General features: G+C 38.1%; 1 protein-coding gene across 1 annotated transcript in view; it reads left to right on the forward strand.

Moving 5' to 3' along the window:
• The first annotated feature begins 3,398 nt into the window (after positions 1-3,398).
• Positions 3,399-17,165, forward strand: part of LOC103290898 (probable ATP-dependent RNA helicase DDX60) — a 102,316-nt gene continuing 88,549 nt past the window's right edge. The window contains exons 1-5 of the mRNA XM_054716732.1: positions 3,399-3,468; positions 10,579-10,648; positions 11,831-12,020; positions 13,120-13,461; positions 16,140-16,256. Of these exons, the coding sequence (XP_054572707.1) occupies positions 3,399-3,468; positions 10,579-10,648; positions 11,831-12,020; positions 13,120-13,461; positions 16,140-16,256 (789 nt within the window). The remainder of the gene's footprint in view (positions 3,469-10,578; positions 10,649-11,830; positions 12,021-13,119; positions 13,462-16,139; positions 16,257-17,165) is intronic.

The raw sequence follows: 17,165 nt of genomic DNA on the forward strand, positions 1-17,165 counted from the left end.
AAAGTTAAAAGGATGTATTCATGGTCAAGGGCCATGTTATTAGTTTTCTATTGCTGCATTACAAATGATCACAAATTTAGTGGTTGAAATCAATAGAAATTTATTATTTTATAGTTTCCATGGATTAGAAGTCCTGGCATGGGGTAACTGAGTCTTTTTTTTCTTAATATATACGTTTTTACTTATTTCAGAGAGGAAAGAAGAGGGAGTGAGAGATAGAAACAGCAGTGATGAGAGAGAATGGGCTGCCTCCTACATACCCCGCACTGGGGAATTGAGCTCCAACCCGGGCATGTGCCCTGACCAGGAATTGAATGGTGACCTCCTGGTTCATAGGTCGATGCTCAACCACTGAGCCACACAGGCTGGGCTTAACTGAATCTTTTACCCAGCATCTCTACCAGGTTGAAATGGAGGTGTCTGCTGGGGCTGCCATCTCATCAAGACTCTGGGCGTTCATTCAGGTTGTTGGAAGAATCCAAGTCCTTACAGCTGTGGGATCGGGGTTCCCTGTTTTCTTGCAAGTTATTGGCTGGGGATTACTCTCAACCTTTGGATTCCGCCCTCGGGTCCTAGCTACGTACGTGGCCCTCTCACAGTATGGTGGTTTATCTCTTCCAAGCCAGCAGGAGAATCTCTCCCCTGTTTGCTCTGATAAGAGTCTTATGTAATGTAAGCTAATCATGAGAGGCTAGCCCATTAAATTCACAGGTCCTGCCCACACTCAGGAGAGGGTACTATATGGGCATGTAGACCGGGATAGCTGGAGTCATGGAGCCCATCTTAAAACTTGGCCAGTTGCTGGTCAGCTCTTCTCCAGACAGTGTTTCAAGAACTTGACCCCTTCCATCAGATGGCTTCACCATTTCCCACGCCTTCTTGTCCAGATTGGGCCATCCCCCCACCCCCAATACATAATGTACAATTTCCCTCTCTTTTTTTCCCTCTTGCCTTCTCTGTTTTTAAGATTCTTTAAATCAGAATTCAGATAAGGTGCTGACACTGCTGTGACTGGATAAGTCTCTAAGTTTGTTATAATCTCTTTCATCCTCTTGTAATTTATTTGTTAATAAGTGGGTTCCTCCCTCAACCAGTCTTATAGAGTGTCTTTTAGATATCATTTAACATGCTCTGTATTCTAAATGTTTTGTGGTTGCTACTAGAGCTTTGATCAAATTCAGGTTTGTTTATGTATGTATGTATGTATGTATGTGTTTTCTAGAATATTTCAATAATGGTGCAGTTGTTCTGTATGGAAGCAGATATTTGCCTCTATTTTTCTGCTATTACCTGAAAATACTAAGATCTATTAATTCATTATGAGTTGTAAAATTATGATATTCCATCATTCCATCTCTATATTTTCTGGGTTACCTCCAGCTACTGAAAATGAAACTTCCCACTTATATTAGTTGGTAACCCAATGGTGTGATACTTATATGAAAGGCAGGTTAGCTTCTTGATATCAGAAATCCTTATTTTTTGATATATTAACTTAGGATGCTGTTTACATATATTTTGCAATAAAAAGGAGAATTTAGTATTTATTCTTCTTTTTCTACTATTCATCCCTTTCCTAACTTCTTGTGATTTGTTTCTATGTTGAATCAAATATGGAAAACCAGTAAATAGTAGTTAGAAAATTATGATTATGTACACATTAATCATCGTAGAAACAGTCTATATGTTTGGCTGGGAAATATGGTACTAGATCATCAAGACAACCATTTGAAATAGATATTGTTAACCTAAAGATATTGTTCCAAAGTGCGAGGAAATAAGCATTTATTTGAGATCAATAAGAAGAGCTATTTGGGAAGAATTGATATTCCCAAATTATGTTCTGATTAGGAAACAAAGGCAAAGGTATTAATGAGAAAGGTAAGAGGAACAATTACATCAACAGAATAGGGGCATTTCTATTGATACAGATGACATACCACTAATAGAATAGTGGCATTTCTATTGGTGCAGAATAGCAGCTCAAATTTCAAACCATCTTTAGAAATTTTAGTCTGATAGTCATAATATCTGTTTGATATCTTTGCAAAAAGTTCTTTGGGACACAGTGCTGCTTTAGGTCCAGTCTAAAGCTTTTTTTTTTTTTTCCCTGATTTAACATTCCAAAGGTTTGAGGTATAAGATGTGCAAAGCAGTTCTTCTGGCATGGAAGCTCCAGCTCCATTTATTATTCTTTTACATCCCCCACTCCCCCTTTGATTAAGATATTTCCTTCAAAGTATCACCGATCCATTAGAAAACAGCTCCGATCGGTTATTTAAAGCGTCATTGGTTCTTTGTTGTCAGATGGCTCATTTTGAGTATGTCATGTCATTGTCGGTTCCTCATCATCAGGAAGGCTCTCCTGGTATGGCATGTCCCATGTAGCAGAGAAGTGGTTTTCCTTTTCTTTGGAACCTTAGGTCACATTTGAGCAGTAAGAGTGCCAGAGAAAAAGGAAGGCTTTTCCATCATATTTCTTTAAGGGCAAACATTTCCTGTAGTTCCTTGAAGTTTCTCATCTGAAGTCTCATAGGACTGAGGAGTCATTTCAAAACACTAAGCAACCCTTATCTGAGTGTGCCTGCCCTATACTATCAAGCTATATGCAAACAAAGTTTTATAATAGCAAACATTTCTATAATTCCTGGTCAAGGGCAGGTACGTGGGTGGTGGTTCACTCCCTACCCCTGGTTGGAGCGTGTTCAGAAGGCAACCAGTCAATGTATCTCTCTCACATTGATGTTTCTCTCTCCACCCCACTCCCTTTCTTCCACTCTCTCTGAAAACCAATGGAAAAAATACCCTCAGGTGAGGATTAACAACAACAACAAAAAGATGATGTCCAATGTTGAGTTATTTTCCTAGTCAAAAATTAAGGCGAAAAAAAACAAAACAATAATTCTTAAAGTGTGTGCTTGTCCTCATATTATTTATCAGATATGAAGGAGTTAAAGTAAGGTAATATGAGAAATATGAAGATATACATGATACAGGTCTAGTCTGGAATCTTGAGTTAGTTGTTCACAACAGCTGTCATCTGTTTCATTTCCAAGTAATTTTAACATTTCAAATCCTATATTGGTTGAGCAGTCAAATTAGGTGTAAGCAATTTCTTTAAATTGGGAAACATGCCCTAGCTGGTTTGCTCAGTGGATAGAGTCTCAGCCTGAGGACTTAAGGGTCCCAGGTTCCATTCTGGTCAAGGGCATGTACCTGGGTTGCAGGCTCAATCTCCAGCCCCGGGCCTGGTGTGCAGAAGGCAACCAATTGATGTGTCTTTCTCACATCAATGTTTCTCTCTCTCTCTGTGTGTCTCCCTCCCTTCCACTCTCTCTAAAAATTAATGGAAATTATCCTCAGGTCAGGATTAAAAAAATAATAATAAATTGGGAAACATGAATCCAAGAGTCAACATCTCTAAATTTGTTCACACATTACGATTACCTGAAATTTTAGAGGTATCAGGTAGGAAGAAAAAAATATTTTTAAAATAAATGTTTTAATTTTATTTACAAATGTCTAATTTACCAAATTGCTGTAGGACATAGGTATCTTAGGATAGATAAGACAAAGATAAAAAACTAGTAATATTGCATATAAAAATATTAAAATTATTATAATTCTTATCAGTTCATTTAGTCCCATGGTATTAATTCTTATTGATCTTTATCTTTTTGTTAGCAGTTTTATGCATCCAGTTTTTCCTTAGAGTTGTGTAACTATCCATTTCAGTGCTAACATTTTTAAAGTTATTAGAAACCTGCATTTTACAGTTTGTCAGGGTTTTTCTTTTTTAAATGAATCTTTGAAGATGAAACATATTTGTAGGAATACTTTTCCCTCCAGCATAGCTGAATAAAATAACAATTTTCTATAAATGATAAAAGACTTAAAAATGGCTACAATTAAAAATCTGGCGAGAGTTCATATTCATACATATTTAAACGATGCAATTGACTTAGTTATCCATTCAAAACTTAGTTTAACCATATATTAATTATTTGTTTAAGATCCTGTCCCCATGAACCTTCTACAACTTCCACCAACCTTCTGGAACATACATATACCTTTCACTTTTTGACCTATCTTTTTTTCCTTATTTTGAAACAAACATTTTACGTTAGACCAACATTACTTTCCTTTTTCTTGCTTCACACACACAAAAAACCCCCAACAAAAACCAACAGACAAAAAACCAAACAAAACCCCAGATACCTAAAATAACCCCTCAAATATCTTTATAACTTCCTTATCTCAAAAGAACATTTTCTTTTTTTTTCTCTCAACAAAAAGGAATCTTCATGCTTCCTATTTTCTTCTATTAAAAACATACATCTTATATTTTATATACAGTCATTTCATTTTATCATTATTGTTTTTAGTAGTTTTGTAAAAACATAGCTCTTTTACAAACCAGTTTTGGTAAGGGAAGTTATGTAGCAGTTTGTATTTTTTTAAAAAACACTATTTTTCCCCCTCTGTCTCTGTGAGCAATGATTTGCTCAGTTCCTTGGTATTTTCATTTCAAAGGCATGATAAAATTTATAACTTCCAGAGACAGAAATACTGTAAGTTAGTTGGCGTTAGTTACTTGACTATCCTTCCTGTGTGTTTAACATACCAAATAAACCTGATTAGCTTATTTTTCCCTTTTTATGAGGAGAGATAAATTTTCTTTAAAATGTTTCAGGAGCCTCTGGAACATCCCAAAGTTATTATTTAGAACATTTGATCTTGGGAAGTTGTCAAAAACATCAAACGTTTTAAAACATTTGGTCAGCCGAAACCGGTTTGGCTCAGTGGATAGAGCATCGGCCTGCGGACTGAAAGGTCCCAGGTTCGATTCTGGTCAAGGGCATGTACCTTGGTTGCGGGCACATCCCCAGCCGGGGTGTGCAGGAGGCAGCTGGTCGATGTCTCTCTCTCTCATCGATGTTTCTAGCTCTCTATCCCTCTCCCTTCCTCTCTGTAAAAAATCAATAAAATATATTTAAAAAACAAAACAAAACAAAAAAAAACATTTGGTCAAATAAAGTCATATGTCCTTGTGGAACAACACATAATGAAATAATACTTAATTATTCATTATTCAAAGTGACAATAAAAAATTTCAAAGACAAATACAGAAGGTTGCATAGTTGCGAGCAAAATTTAGCTCTTTTAATATTAAGAATACTTGGTTAAGTTAATAAAAGACCTGATTATAAAAAAATACAGAAAATTATTTATATAAAACATAAAATCTTTGTTTTCTTTAACTTTTTAAAGAACATATCCATAGTACAGGAATGTTGTTTTTTTGTGTGTGGTCTGTTTAGCAGAGAAATGAAGTTTTAGCTTTACAAAAACACACCATTGTTATTAAAAAGCCTAATTTTTAAAAATAACCCTTATTAAAGGAAATTCAATTTTAGCCAGCTTAATTTTGAGGAAAATTTTTGAAATAACTAGGACAGTTTCTATTTCTTATTTATATAAAAGCTTAATTTATTTAAGCCTATTAAATAGAGCTCTTTATAAACCATTTGATTCATTCTCTGGAAGTAGACAACATATATATTCACACATACACACACACACACACATATATATATATATAGACAACTAGAGCCCTGATAGTTTTAATTAAACATTTTTTAGCCATGAGACAAGTAAAATAAGGAAAAATCCATTAACTTACAATAGTTGTAACAAGTTAAATATATTCATTCAGGTGGCTCAGATTTGCATTCGTCCTTGATAAACCATTTTTTAAGGAGACTGAGGGGAGTGCTGCTCAGACATCGGAACTTTTCCAGACATTTGTACTTCTTTCCCTTTGGTTTATTTAGTCTTGGGCAGTTGTGGCCTGTGTTTACATTCCTGGTTATCTAATATCAGAAAGACCTTGAAAGCTACTAAGGCTTAAAACATTTTACTTGACTTCTAAGCTTGCCAAATTTCTGATCTTAGAGTTAATAAATTCTTTGAAATATCTTGTCAGGTTTCAGGTAGGACAAATAGTAAGAAAAGCATCTGCTCAATGACCAAAGTTTATTTTAGGATTTTCTTAGAGAAATTATTTTGTCTTTTAAAAACTTCTGATTAGTAACCTAAGAATACATTCCATGGTCTCAGAGAGATTTGGATTTCTCTCTTTATAAAATCTTTTTTTTTTTTTTTAATGACAACCTAACAGACATAGAGGAGAGAAGGAAACAAAAGAGTGCAATTAATGAGTGCTCATGGGACGCTCCCTTTCCCCCTTGAGGCACTTACGAAAGGAGCCATGAAAAGTTCATCCCAAGGGGGGGAAAAAAAGATTTTTCCTGCTGGCCCGTGTGGCTCAGTGGTTGAGCATTGACCTGTGAACCAGGAGGTCATGGTTTGATTCCGTGGTCAGGGCACATGCCCTGGTTGTTGCCTTGATCCCCAATGTGGGAAGTGCAGAAGAGAGCCAATCAGTGATTCTATTTTATCATTGATGTTTCTATCTCTTTCTCCCTCTCCCTTCCTCTCTGAAATAAACATACATATTTTTTAAAATTATGAGAGAGAATCATTGATCGGCTGTCTCCTGCATACCCCACACTGGGTATCGAGCCTGCAACCCTGCCATGTGCCCTGACCATGGAATTGAACCATGACCTCCTAGTTCATAGGTCTATGTTCAACCACTGAGCCATGCCAGCTGAGCATAATTCTAATTTTTAATGCATATTCATTCAGAGGTTATTATGGAGGTAGTTGGCTTTATTTTTCTTAACATGCCGCTTCCTTAAATAAGAGTGAGCTGGGCATATGATTGTAAATTCTGTGTAAAAGTTAAGCCAGGTATAAGTTTGGGGTAAAATTTACTAGGGAAAGTTTTCTATAGGATATGTGAGAAGAGGGTAGGCAGGAGGCCTTAATTGTTAAATTAAGAAGGGTTTTATTCTGCCATTATGGCCATTGTTGAAAAGTTGCACAGTGTCCAACAGGCACACACGTTTCATTAGTAATTGTTATTTAATTATAAAAACTATTATTTCTCTCAATTTATGTGTATTATATATTTTCAAAGGAGGTTGTTAGGACTTACTAATTTGTTTGGAGCTAACTTCTTAACAAATGAACTATTAGATATTTAATTTGTCCTAGGAATACCATAAAAAATTCCTGAGACATTAAGGACAATGTGAATATCTGGGACTTATTTCATCTTGTAGAATCGGACACTATCTTTTCTGAGGTTTCCCCTTTGTAACATATTTGTGGCTAAGTTTCTCTTGTCCACTTGGTTCTCACTGACTCATCTTTTCCGTTTGAGCACATATCACTTGCAGAACTGAAGAAAGACAGTATGGCAAATGTGCAAATAGTGAGGTTGAGGATTGCATGAAATGAATGGCAGAGAGTTTTGGGAAAATGCCTAAACTTCTTCCCTGGGCAAAAGATCTTATCATCTGGTCCATACTTTATTTTCATCTACAATCAGATTACCCTCTGTTATGCCATGTATAGTGACTGTGGAAACTCAAACTTGTCATGTTTCACATCTCTGTACATTAAACCAGTGCTGCTTTGCTACATAGAATGTGATCTTCTATATCTCTTACCTTCCCCAACATGCTAAAATTTTTCATCTTTTCAATGTGTGCTTGAAACCTCAGAACACAGAACCCTGATCACTCCAGTTGATTAAAGAACTCCTTTTCAGTTCTCTAATGGCTTCTTATGCCATTTCTGCTCAATCACACATTACATTATACTGTTTGATTTAATTATCTTTAAACCCTTAGCAGATGGTAACCAGAGGGGACCATATTTCATGCATATTTCCATATATTGCAGCAAATACAGTGCTTAGTGATGAGTAGATGCTCTAAATGTCTTTGAAAAAGGATGGGATAACTGGATGAGTGAGAAAACATGCTTCTGCCCCTGTCTCTGTTGTCTCGTAAACTTTCCAGCCCATAGTAATTTCTTCTTTCTTCAAATGTACTCATTTTTTATAGCTACATCTTCACTGCATTATTAATTTAATATCAATATGTATCTCACCATTATATATTCCTTAATGTCATATAATATCTATCTATCTATCTATCTATCTATCTATCTATCTATCTATCTATCTATCTATCTATCATCTGAGTTTCATAGCCCTAACACACTGTATGCATGTTTGAGAAATGCCTCAATATTTGTTTACTGTGACAAAATGCTCAAGTGCATTTTCTTCTACCATTGTTATAGTGTTTTTCTCAGTTACCTTTGCAGATGTTTCCTCCTCTCTAGACATTTATTAAATACTAGAGGCCCTCCGCATGAAATTTGTGCACGGGGGGTGGGGGGTGAGGAGGGGGGGGGGCGGTGGTTGTCCCTCAGCCCAGCCTGCACCCTCTACACCAGGAGTCCTCAAACTTTTTAAACAGGAGGCCAGTTCACTGTCCCTCAGACCATTGGAGGGCCAGACTATAGTTTTAAAAAAACTATGAACAAATTCCTATGCACACTGAACATATATTATTTTGAAGTAAAAAAACAAAACGGCAAAAAACACCCGCATGTGGCCCGTAGTTTGAGGACTCCTGCTCTACACTCTGGGACCCCTCGGGGGATGTCCAACTGCTGGTTTAGACCTGATCCCTGGATGGGGCCTAAACCAGCAGTCGGACATCTCCCTCACAATCCGGGCCTGGTGGCTCTCAACTGCTCGCCTGCCTGCTAGCCTGAACACCCCCTAACCACTCCTCTGCCAGTCTGACCGATGCCTAACTGCTCCCTTGCTGGCCCGATTGCCCCCAACTGCCCTCCCCTTCTGGCCTGGTAACCCCCAACTGCCCTCTCCTGCCGACCTGGTCCCCCCCCAACTGCCGTCCCCTGCAGGCCTGGTTGCCCCCAACTGCCCTCCCCTGCAGGCCTTGTCCCTCCCAACTGTCCTTCCCTGCAGGCCTGGTCCCCCCCAACTACCCTCCCCTGCCAGCCTGGTCACCCCAACTGCCCTCCCCTGCTGGCCTTGTCCCATGCTGGACTTGTCCCCCACCCTGCAACTGCCCTCCACTGCAGCCCTGCGTCCCCCCCCAACTGTCCTCCCCTGAAGGCCTGATCCCCCCAACTGCCCTCCCCTGCAGGCCTGATTACCCCCAACTGCCCTCCCTTGCAGGCCTGGTCCCTCCCCTGCCAGCCATCTTGTGGTGGCCATCTTGTGTCCACATAGGGGCGGCCATCTTGTGTGTTAGAGTGATGGTCAATTGCATATTACCTCTTTATTACATAGGATTAGTGGTCTGCAAAACTGGATTTTCGGTCATTTTCTTTTCTTGAATGATGATGTATCTTTCTGTTCAGCACTGACCTTACGTATCGTAATACTCAAATTACTCACATATTCAGGTCTAGCCTAGACCTTGTATTTGACTTCTTGTACTGTATATTTTTTTACATGACATTTCTGTGGTTAAGTCTCAAAAGCAAGTCAAACTCTCATTGACCACAAATGATATTTCCCTGAAATATGACCTATTTCCAGGGTTTATTGCCTAGGGAATGGCCTACTTATTCATGCTGTTGCATTAGGTAGAATCCTAGGGAGTTATTCTTGCCAACGCTCACTATCTCCTCTTCTCTGTTCACACCTGATTCTTTACCAGATCTTGTCAAACTCACCTGCTAAATATTTACTATCAGTATGTGCTTCAAACAACCATCAAGCTCTATTAGATCAAACTACTGTCATGACTCGTCTAACAATGGCTTTCTCTCTACTTTACTAACTGGATCTTTGCTTTCATCCTGTCTATTCTCTGTACTGTACCAGTGTAATCTTTCAATAGATAAATCCAATTATAATACTGTCTGCTTAAAATCTGTCAGTGGATTTTAGGATCAGAAACATGCCCTCAAAGGCTTTGAGTGCCCTTATATTTCTATAGTCCTCCCTAGCACAGCTAGCTCTCCCTCACTTTCTCCACTCCATTCTGGCTGGCTTCTTTTCAGTATCTAGTTCCGTCCACACTTTTTCATGCCACAGGGCTTTTGCACATGGTATTCAGGTATTCTCTTTGCCTGAAATGCTACAGTCCTTGCATATTTTTTGATCCCTCAGAAGTCAGTCTAAGCATTACTTCTTTGGAGTAGCCTTCTCCAACTTCTTTGATTTTGTCACATTTTTAATTTTCCACTCTTTATATGATTCTCTGATTAATATTTGTCTTTCCTGAGAGATTTTAAGCTTCATGAGAATTGACAGCATGTTGACTTTGGTCTGTTCTTGTATTCCCAGTGTCCTATGTTTTGTTTAACACACAGTAGTCATTCAATACTATTTGTTAATGGAATAAATAAATTTCTAATTTTTCTTCTCTTTTTTGTAGGTCTGCCATTTTCATTAATAACTGCCACTTAGAGGTACCCAAGTAAAGGATTTTTACTATACTTAATATTTTCCCGTTCAGGTTGGAGGCGCAGGTAGCAGCAAGGATGGGTAATTTTCAATTTAAATATTCATAATTTCTAAAACTGCATGTTATTAGATTTTAAAAGTTTTATTTCTGTTTCTTTTTTCTTAAAAAAAAAGACTGATTGAAAATAACCCATTTTCTTTTTTTTTAGGTTTAGAAAAATATAGGATGTTTTTAGAGGAAATTTCAGAGTTAATTTTGAGTGAAATGCCAAAAGCTGAGTGAGTAATAAATATAAAATTCTATGTCCTACTTATATATATCTATTTGACCTTAAAGTGATCTCTATTTATCTATCTTATCATCTATCTTAGTATATATTATAGTGCATTAAATATGTATATAGTTGTATATATGATTATTTAACACAGAATTTTTAAAACTGTTTGATGGTGAATAAGAACATTTTTGTCTTGCATTCTTTGTCTACAGCTTCAATGAACCCATCTATACTAATCATTTTTTAAAATATATATATATTTTATTGACTTTTTACAGAGAGGAAAGGAGAGGGACAGAGAGCTAGAAACATTGATGAGAGAGAAACATCGACCAGCTGCCTCCTGCACACCCCCTACTGGGGATGTGCCTGTAACCAATGTACATGCCCTTGACCGGAATCGAACCTGGGACCCTTCAGTAGGAAGACTGATGCTCTATCCACTGAGCCAAACCTGTTTCGGCAACATCTATACTAATTTTACTAATAAAAGGGTAATATGCTAATTAGACTGGGTCGACCGGACATCTTCCAGATGTCCGACTTCCTTCCGGACAGTTAGGGGGTGACCAGGTCAGCAGGGGGACAGTTAGGGGGCAACCAGGCTGGCACGGGGGCAGTTAGTGGACAACCAGGCCAGCAGGGGGCAGTCAGGAGGCGACCAAGCCAGCAGGGGAGCAGTTAGGGGTCAATCAGGCCGGCAAGCAGAGGCAGGTAGGGGCAATCAGGCAGGCAGGCAGGCGAGTGGTTAGGAGCCAGCAGTCCTGGATTGCGAGAGGGTTTAGGTCGGACTGAGGGACCCCCCTCCCATGCACAAATTTCGTGCACTCGGCCTCTAGTTATTTTATAAAAGAATGAGATTGATTAAGCAAGAAGAAAATATGATACAGGTCCATATTCAAAATATAGGTGTTAAATTCCTGAGTCCAATCCAGGTTTTGCCTTATTGCTTTAGATAATCTTTCCTATCATTTTGTGCCCAAGTTCCCTTCTCTATAGAATGGACTGATCCTGCCTTCTTTTTATGAAAAATAGTCATGTATATGGGTATATTTGAAATATTTTAGCATTGATTCTGACATGAATGGTTACTCAGTAAATTCAGCTATTGATGATAATAACAAGGCTGCTGCCTTTTTTTGGACCTTATTTAATTTATATCTAATTTTTGTTTTGACTTTAGGTATTCCAGTATATTCAATGATTTTGTTGAATCTGAATTTTTTCTGATTGATGGAGATTCATTGCTTGTCATGTTCATATGTGAGAAATCGTTAAAGCAGGGGCAGGACCTTCATTTCTTCTATTTGGTTGAACGCTACCTTGTGGATATTATTAGTAAAGGAGGACAATTTGCCATAGTTTTCTTCAAGGTACCATGTGACAGTTGAATCCTTTTCTATGATTTGAGAACTAAAACTAAAATTTCTATTATAAAAGTGTTTTCTTATTACAAATTGAAATATATCTATAAATATTTAGAGAATTTAAAGGGAAGAACAGAAAACAGTTACCCATAATCACAGTATTCAGAAGTTACAAAAAAAATTGTTTATTATTCACAGTAATGGAACTTTGTTGTAAGGACATGCAGGATCATGAAAGAGGATGATAAATCTCCTAAACCGTGGTCTAATGGATCTCTGGATTCTAGACTTCCAACTTCTGTCTTTAAAACTCAGCAGTCAATGTATTTGATCCCAAAAGAATGTCAAACTCACTAACGCTGCTTTTTCATTATTTGATCTGTAGTACCTACCTCCAAGGGAATATATTTGGTCCGCTTTTTTATTATAAGTACAATTAATCATAACATTTTATCAGTTTAAATACAGACATGTATAACCACTATCACCCCTTCCTCGTCCTATCCCTGAAGGCGTTTGGTGTACGTCTGTTCAATAACGTTTTTCAATCCACACTATTATTGGATTTTTTTTTTTAATATTGCTGACTGCTTGCAAGCAGTGTTTTGAATAAAGATCCAGGTTTCTAGCCTAACTCTTACAATCAGTTTATTGCACTAATTTTGGTCTATTGAGAAAAACCTATGCAGTTTCAGGAGGGTCTCAATGACCTGGGGACAATCTTCTCAAATAAAATGATCCACCACACCTTCCTTTTCCTGGATAATTTATATCCACCATTTGCTTTGACATATTTTTGTGTCCTTTTTTTTCTTCTTTTTGAAATGAGATTGGAGAGGAAAAGAATTAGAATGGGAAAGTGTGATCAATCCTGAGTATTGTGTGACTGCTTAAAAGGGATACACATATTTACATCCAAATTGTGGTTTATGGCATGTATTAGTGAGATGACAGTCAAGGTTTAAAGGTCTATTCCCTGACTATAAAACAGAGCAGAAGTGTGTTGGAACCTATTCCTTTAATAACTTTAATGATATGTGTTAACTAAAGTGGCAAACTACTAAATGATAATTTCAAAATAATGTACTTTACCCCTCCCACACAGGATGCTGAATATGCATATTTCAACTTCCCTGAACTTCTTTCTTTGAGGACTGCTTTAATTCTTCATCTTCAGCATAATAACACCATTGATGTCCGAACACAATTTTCTGGATGCTTATCACAAGAATGGAAAAATTTTTTGGAAGAGAGTTACCCATATTTCCTGATAGTTGCAGATGAAGGCTTGAATGATCTACAAACATATCTCTTCAACTTTTTAATCATTCAGTCTTGGTCAATGAAGGTCAATGCTGTGCTTTCCTCAGGACAAGCATCTGACATTCTTCGACTTTATGCATACTTTATGCCAAGCAAGCACAGACAACAAATGTTTTTCAAGCAGGTAATTTATATCAAAATTTCTTCCATAACTTTAAGTAATTTTCTAAATTATTTGACTCAGTTCTATTTTTACCTCTTCTATGGAAATTATCATAGATTTAACACAGAGATATTGAGCATTAATAATAATAAAGATACAAGTGCACTCATTCATTGAGCATTTCCGGTCATAACAATAGTGCTTGGTTCATCCCATGAGTCATTTTATTTAAACCTCACAACAACCCTGCAAGGTAGGTGTTAGTATCATCTGTTTTGCAGATAAGGAAGTAGATATCTGAATAAGCAATCTGCTCATCATCAATACTAAATTAATAACAGAGTATGGATTTGAAAAGAGGCAGTCTGACTCCAGCCTTTATTTGTTTAATTACTGTGTGGTATGAGGGTCAAAAATGTATTAAAAAGAAGGTAAAATATATGCCTCTGTTGCTGAGACATACTGATAAAATGATATTAAAAACAGTAGCTTTTAATGAGAAAACCATGGAGAAGGTTGATGAAGAAGGAAAATAATTGAAATAAGTTTATTTCTTAACATTAAATCATTAATGAGATTAATAAGCATTTAGGATTTTGATTCCATGATCTTAATATTTTGTTTTTTGGTATACTTGACAATTACTATATTGAACTCTTGGGTCAAAAGTACATACTGATTTTATAAAGAAATCTAATTTCTGTTTAATTTTCACTACATACAGTGAATTTTTAATATGAAGATAATTCTATATGATTTTTGAGTCAGCTAACATTTTTTTACTCTTTGAAAATAGTGTCACACACTCCCTCATGGTTTTGGAGACCTCCAACTGGTTATCATAAAATCTGATAAGATCGTTTATTTTGCTTTAGTTAGAACTCCAGTCATCAAACTCTAGTTGTTTACTGTTAGCTGAACAGTCCAGGGATTCATTTTTATATTGGGAAGAGGACCTATAGTCAATTTATCTCATTTTATTCTGTTAGAGCAATTTCTGAATCCGAGTTTGAAGAGTGCCCTATGAATATTCTTCCCAATCTCTCTTTAAGAGGAATTTTTAAAATATCTTTTTATTAATTTTAGAAAGAGAGGAAGGATGAGGTAGAGAGAAACATCCATGAGAGAGAAACATCAATTGGCTACCCCCTGCACACTTCCTACTGGGGATCGAGCCAATCCCCAGGCATGCGCCCTGACCAGGAATCAAACCCATGACTTTTTGGTGCATGAGACTATGCTCAGCCAACTGAGCCACACGGACCAGGGCTTAATGGAGGATTTTATTTTTGATAAAATAATTTATTTTCTAATTTACTAAACAATCAACTTAAAGAGATTATTTATCAATTTGAGGACTGTGTGATATGCAAATAAAAGTGCAATGTATGTTGCTAAGGGCCTTTGCTGAATGATAGGTACTTTGGAGTAGGTTATGCTATTCTCTACTTATGTGTATGTTTGAAATTTTTCATAATAAAATAGAATGGACACAGTGTTTCTTTTTGAGATTTTGGAAATGTTGTAAAATTAGATTATGGTTATGGTTGCACACCTCTGTACATTTACCTATGGGGGTTCTCCAGCCGCATCCAGAACATTTAGAGAATGAATGAGTCCTGAGTAGGGGCAACTGGCCATTGAGAAAAAGAAATAAACAGACACAGAGACAGTAGGGAAAGCTGGGACCTGGTGGGACACTGTTCTCAGATGGAGAGACAGTGAGCCAGAGCTAGTGCAGCACGTTTATTATATACAGCATGATATCAGGAAGTTTTACTAGAGTTTAAGACAAAGGAAATTATGTGAAATACTAGAGGCCCGGTGCATGAAATTCATGCACTGGGAGGAGGAGGAGGGGTGGGGAGTATCCCTCAGCCCAGCCTGCACCCTAATCTAGGACCCCTCAGGGAATGCCCGACTGCTGGCTCCCAACCGCACACCTGCCTGCCAGCCTGATCACCCCCTAACCACTCCCCTGCCAGCCTGATTGACGCCTAACTGCTCCCCTGCTGGCCCAATTGCCCCCAACTGCCCTCCCCTGCTGGCCTGGTAACCCCCAACTGCTCTCCCCTGTGGCGGCCATCTTTGACCACATGGGGGCAGCCATCTTGTGCAAGGGCATGAGGGCCAATTTGCATATTACCTCTTTATTATATAGGATGCTTACTGAAGATCAAGCTGCAATTCTTCATTCTTGTGGCTTCTCGTAATTGTCAGGCCTGACTGAGCCTGGATAATTGCGTCCGCCCCTGGTGCCTGGCTGAACTTAGATAATGGCACCCACCCCCTGGCACCTGAGCTGTAGGTTAGGACTGACAACATTCCTGCCTTTTGGCAAGGTATATTTCCAGGACATGGCTTTGCCGAGCTGCTGGACTCAGGTGACGACCTTTGCCCAGACACTCTCTACATTTACCTAAAACCATAGAATTGTACCCTTAATGTGAGTGAACTTTATGTTATGATAACTACACTTTCATAAAATTGTTTAAAAAATTAAATGCACTAAATTCCGAGACAAAAATAATACTGGCTGGAAGGCTTTAAAAGCAGTGTTGACGATCTATAATTAGTGTAAAACTTTTTTTTTTTTTTGCTTAAAAAAGTAATAATTTTGTCTTCAATATCTGATTTTTCTGAATTAGAAAGTAATTAGATATTTTTGACAATTTATGTGATTTGTCTTCCTTTTACAGAATGAAAAGAAGATTGAGGATGCTTATAAAGCCCTGATTAAACAATTAGAAGGATGTAGGGTTTTGGCATTTGAACCTGTTTTTGGAAATTTAAGATGGGACAATATGATTGAAGAGGTATTGAAACTTATTTAAGAGTTATTTTATTTTCAAGAATTGTTTAATTATAAAAAAAGATTCTCAAATACTTTGCAAACAGCTTCCCCTAATGTTTCTAAGATTCCTAATTTAATAATTTAATCTAACTCAATTTAATCATGCCCCTTTCTGTCAATCTAGCAGAGTCAAGGCAGTATTAGGGGGAATTTTGTTTTTTTTTATTTTGGTGGTGGACGAGGGGTTGTGAGTCCTAGGATTTTGTGGTTTTCTTTTATCTTCCAGTGACCTAGTGTTCGGCTTTGTCTTCTTTTCCCCTTCACTACTTAATTGTTATAGGATGCTTCTTTCTTCCTTTCAGCTTTGTTTTCTCCCCAGAGCTATGTTTTTGTTGTTGTTTGTTTTTTAACGTGTTCATACTTTATTTCATGGTGATTGACAGACACAGACTGGAGGTGTTAGTAATGGGACATATGGGGGCTTCCTTCAGCCCCGGCTGTAGGAATTGGGGCTGCCACTCCCCAGTAAGGGGTACAGGCGGGCACGGGCTGGTCGGGATGAGACATGATGTTGTAGTTTAAGGCGTTTCTGGCTTCACAGCCATCTCTGCCATCCCTGCACCCACTTCTGGGCCTCAGTCCAACACCCAGCCAGCCCCGGGTCATTGCGTGTGGTGTCCTCAGATGCTCTTGGGCACACTGAGCACCACTCCCCAGACGTCAAGTAAAATCAATGCATTGAGAATTCTGCTGGTGGTCAGGCCTGGAGGCTGGCTGCCCAGGCAAGCAGGCAATGGACACCAACCACACCACACTGGCCCACTCCCGGGGTGACAGGAAGGGACACAGCCGTGTCCCAGGGGGCTGGGTGGGCGGGCAGGGCCACCTGAGGGTAGGGCTCCGGACAGTCCTGGGCCTGGCCTCTGCCTCC

Source organism: Eptesicus fuscus, chromosome 6 (genome assembly GCF_027574615.1).
Source record: "Eptesicus fuscus isolate TK198812 chromosome 6, DD_ASM_mEF_20220401, whole genome shotgun sequence".
Lineage (NCBI taxonomy): Eukaryota > Metazoa > Chordata > Mammalia > Chiroptera > Vespertilionidae > Eptesicus > Eptesicus fuscus.